Raw genomic sequence first — 3817 nt, 5'->3', positions numbered from 1 at the left:
AATATATATGTTTTAATTTTTTATCTTGGCTCATCATTTTTTCCTTTTCTCCATTTTCTTAAATTGAGTGTATCCACAAAAAAATAATACAATCAATTCATTGAATAATAGTTGGTAAACATTTTTTAATCTTGTTGTTTAACTATTAACATATATATAATTTTAAATTTAATAATATCATTTGAATAGTTAAGGTATCACCTACTTACGACTAAAATTTGAAATTTTAAAATGATTTTATTTTAGTTTATAAAAATTCCTATTTACACATTTTTTCTTAAAAAATGAAATAAATATAAAAAACTAGATAATAGAATACCTCATCCATGATATTTGATTCAATAGGCATGTTAATAGATAGATAATCTCATGAATTGTCCATTTTTTTTTACACACTTTATGAACTTATCATATAATTAGATACATACGAATCTTCTTTATTTTTCACCTAAAAAAAACTAACTATTCAATATGCATCAAACCATGTGAGAAAAGCAAAAAATAAATAAACAAAGAAAGCAGTCACGTAGAAATAACAAAGAGTCATTTTCCGTTTCATTTCATTTTCGTGCGATGCGTGTGAGCAACTCAGTGATAAATACTAAATAGTTCTTTCTTTCTTTCTTCTCTTCTCTTCTTCAGAATACAACACAACAAAACAGTTCTCAATTTTCCAATGTGAAGAAAAAAAGAGCAATCAAAATGGCCGTTATGAGTGCTTTCAGGACTCTATCTTCCAAATCGAGGTCACTCACGACGGCACTCGTTAAATCATGCCGGTCGGCGTCGTACTCCTCCGCGGCGGTGGTGGCTGATGACAGTTTTGAGAGCGGCACGTATTTGAAAGATTATGCTGATTATAGAAGATCTCTGTACGGTCAGATTACGCATAAAGCTCTTCTCGTTGATGCCGTTGGTACTCTTGTTCTTCCTTCTCAACCTATGGCTCAGGTTCTTTCTCTTTCAATTCTCTTATTATTGACATACTGTGAGTTTTTTATTTTTATTTTTATTTTTATTTTTATTTATTTTATTTAAATTTTCTGATTTATTGTGTTGTAGATATATAGAAAAATTGGGGAGAAATATGGTGTGGAGTATTCAGAGGAAGAAATTTTGCATAGATACAGAAGAGCTTATAGTCAACCTTGGGGTAAATCTCGTCTCAGGTTCGTTCTTATTACTTTTCGATCCCTTTCCAATTTTTGCAATTTCATTTGTCATATTAATATTTTCACGTACTTCAAACTAATATTCAATTTTGAAGATTTAGGTTTTAATGTGAAATCAATTGATTATGAAATACTTTGAAGCATCAACTATTGTTATGTTATGTGTGAATTTTGTTTGATTGAAAATTTGTTGATTTAGATTTTTTGGGGTTAGGTTTCGGGGACTTTTGCGCGCTAAGTCTTGACTGGCCTTTAAGTTAAGACATTCTTTTTATGCGAGGAAAATTTAGAATGAAATGTTTCTCCTTGCTTTTGTGTGGCTGTATGAACTTCGAATCATTAAAACAAGCGACCTGTCATGGATAGATAGATAGATATAGAGACAGTTGGTTACGTTCTTTACTACTTGTTTTCGTTTGTTTAGTTAAGACTTAAGACTCTTTGTTGTTTTTCTATTTTGCAGATATGTTAAAGATGGTAGACCGTTCTGGCAATACATTGTTAGTAATTCTACCGGCTGTGATGATTCTCAATACTTTGAAGAACTTTATAACTACTATGTCACAGACAAGGTAAGACCTCTTATATCGTTACCCTTTTTTAGTTGTGTAATGCCTTTCTTTTTCGTTTTTAACTTTGAGTAGGGTTTGATGTTTTTACTTTTTTTTCATCGACAGGCATGGCACCTATGTGATCCTAATGCAGGAGAAGTGTTCAAAGCTCTTAGAAAATCAGGTGTAAAATTGGCTGTTGTGTCAAATTTTGACACCCGGTTAAGACCTCTTCTGCGGGCATTAAACTGTGATGATTGGTTTGATGCTGTAGCAGTATCAGCTGAGGTAAGTAAATTGCTTTTTTTTCCCTTTATTTTTCACATTTTGTTTTCTCAGTCTGTGTTACGAACTTGCGATTGGCTCTCTGCTTCTCCCCCTCGTCCATTGATGCATGCAATTTACAGTATTGATGTCATTCACGACACCAAAAATATTTGGAAAGAAATGGTGGAAATAAATCTTGAATCATTTGTTGTCTCAAGTCACATCTTGCAGAAACATGTTAGGAATTAGAAAATCAAATACAGACAAATTATCATGATATTGAAAGCGCATAAACCTTTGTTCATATAGTATATCATTACTAAACTCTCTAGTAGTATCACACATATATCAATTGTAAAGCTAACATGACAGTGTGTCTATTTTAGTGGTGGACTCATCCAATGTACTGGAGGAAGCAGCTTAGCATGATTCTGGGCTGCAGAATCATGTTCTTGAGCTTTCCCCCAATTGAAATAACCAGTAACCATGCTTACATTTGAAACAAGGGGTTTACATGAGAGTTGCATTACCCTTAGTGTTGGAGATGTATCAAACTTTGGTTGTAAATGAGGAAAATTTAAATCAATTAAGTGAAAATTAAAATTGAAAATTGGATGGCCAAAATAAATATTGGTGGTATATTATGAATGCTTTAGCATTAATTATTCAGTAGATTTTATGGAATATTCTTGTTGTCCTGTTAGATGACTTGTTAGATTCTCTTGACAGTTATTTCAAAATTCATTTTCTTTATTATACCCAAAATACATTCGGGCATCCATGTGTGCTGTTAATCGTAGGCTTTATAAGCAAATAATCATAATTTTCTATTCCATAGCTGATTTATGAACTCATCACATTCAATAATATGCCTTTTTCATACAGGTTGCAGCCGAGAAACCAAATCCAACTATATTTCTCAAAGCGTGTGAACTATTGGACGTAAAACCGGAGGATGCTGTTCATGTCGGGGATGACCGCCGCAATGATGTATGGGGTGCTAGAGATGCAGGCTGTGATGCTTGGCTTTGGGGAAGTGATGTTCACTCTTTTAAAGAGGTATGTTAGCATCTTCATCTCTTTTTGATTCTTATGAAATTTGTTAACAACTATGCAAAGATAAATAATGACTTGAATATTTTGCTGACTCAGGTAGCACAGAGGATCGGGGTCCAGGTCTGAAAAAGTATGTTCTATGCAATAAGTTGAAGAATGTTATGTATATAAATAGGATTATGTTAGTAGTCTTTTTAGGCTTTAGTTACAAGGATGGACTGAAAGAAATGTGAGACTGTAACTTATGAAACAGAAATGAAACAGAAATGAAGGTGTAGCTAGGAGCTTTTATCTTTCCATTCATTAATGTGTTCTCTAAAGTTATAAAAAGATTATTAATGAACTAAAAATAAAACGGTGGAATAATTTGAGTAAATTACTTCAACATTTCTAACCTCTTACACAAAATCCTTTTATTTATTTAATTATTTATTTCTCACAACACAAATTTGAATTTTTCACAACACAAATTTAAGTTATAATTACACAATCTAATTTGTTTAAATTTGTATAAAGCAATAAATATCAAACTGTAAAGTTATAGCAAGGAGCTTTTCCGTAGTTAATTTATTGAAAGTGGCAATAAATTTACCAAAAGTTTTCTTAGAGTTAAACATTAAGTGGAAGTATAGGATCTTAAATGATCAACCTTCCTCATGGACCGATTTGCTTGTGTCTCATTATGGGGATGTTATGATCGAGGTGTTGGAGGGGAGTTTTTTCCGGCCTTGCCCTAGGTGTGAGCTCGTCACTTGAAGTGACGAGGCAATG

At 32.4% G+C, this 3817-nt stretch overlaps 1 protein-coding gene across 1 annotated transcript; it reads left to right on the top strand.

Moving 5' to 3' along the window:
* The first annotated feature begins 451 nt into the window (after positions 1-451).
* On the top strand, positions 452-3349 carry LOC127126404 (uncharacterized). Its single transcript, XM_051055330.1, has 6 exons — positions 452-951; positions 1063-1169; positions 1636-1744; positions 1850-2011; positions 2876-3049; positions 3143-3349. The coding sequence occupies exons 1-6, from the start codon at positions 703-705 to the stop codon at positions 3170-3172; spliced, it is 831 nt and encodes a 276-aa protein (XP_050911287.1). The 5' UTR covers positions 452-702; the 3' UTR covers positions 3173-3349.
* The last annotated feature ends 468 nt before the right edge of the window (positions 3350-3817 follow it).

Source organism: Lathyrus oleraceus, chromosome 3, assembly GCF_024323335.1.
Source record: "Lathyrus oleraceus cultivar Zhongwan6 chromosome 3, CAAS_Psat_ZW6_1.0, whole genome shotgun sequence".
NCBI classification, from domain to species: Eukaryota; Viridiplantae; Streptophyta; class Magnoliopsida; order Fabales; family Fabaceae; genus Lathyrus; species Lathyrus oleraceus.
This window is presented reverse-complemented; position numbering and strand designations above follow the sequence as displayed.

Bases quoted from the DNA above. Each gene is read 5' to 3' on its own strand.
- LOC127126404 (XM_051055330.1), top strand. From the start codon at position 703: ATGGCCGTTATGAGTGCTTTCAGGACTCTATCTTCCAAATCGAGGTCA. The intron at 1,170-1,635 runs GTTCGTTCTTAT...TCTATTTTGCAG, and splicing joins TGGGGTAAATCTCGTCTCAG to ATATGTTAAAGATGGTAGAC. The intron at 3,050-3,142 runs GTATGTTAGCAT...TTGCTGACTCAG, and splicing joins ATGTTCACTCTTTTAAAGAG to GTAGCACAGAGGATCGGGGT.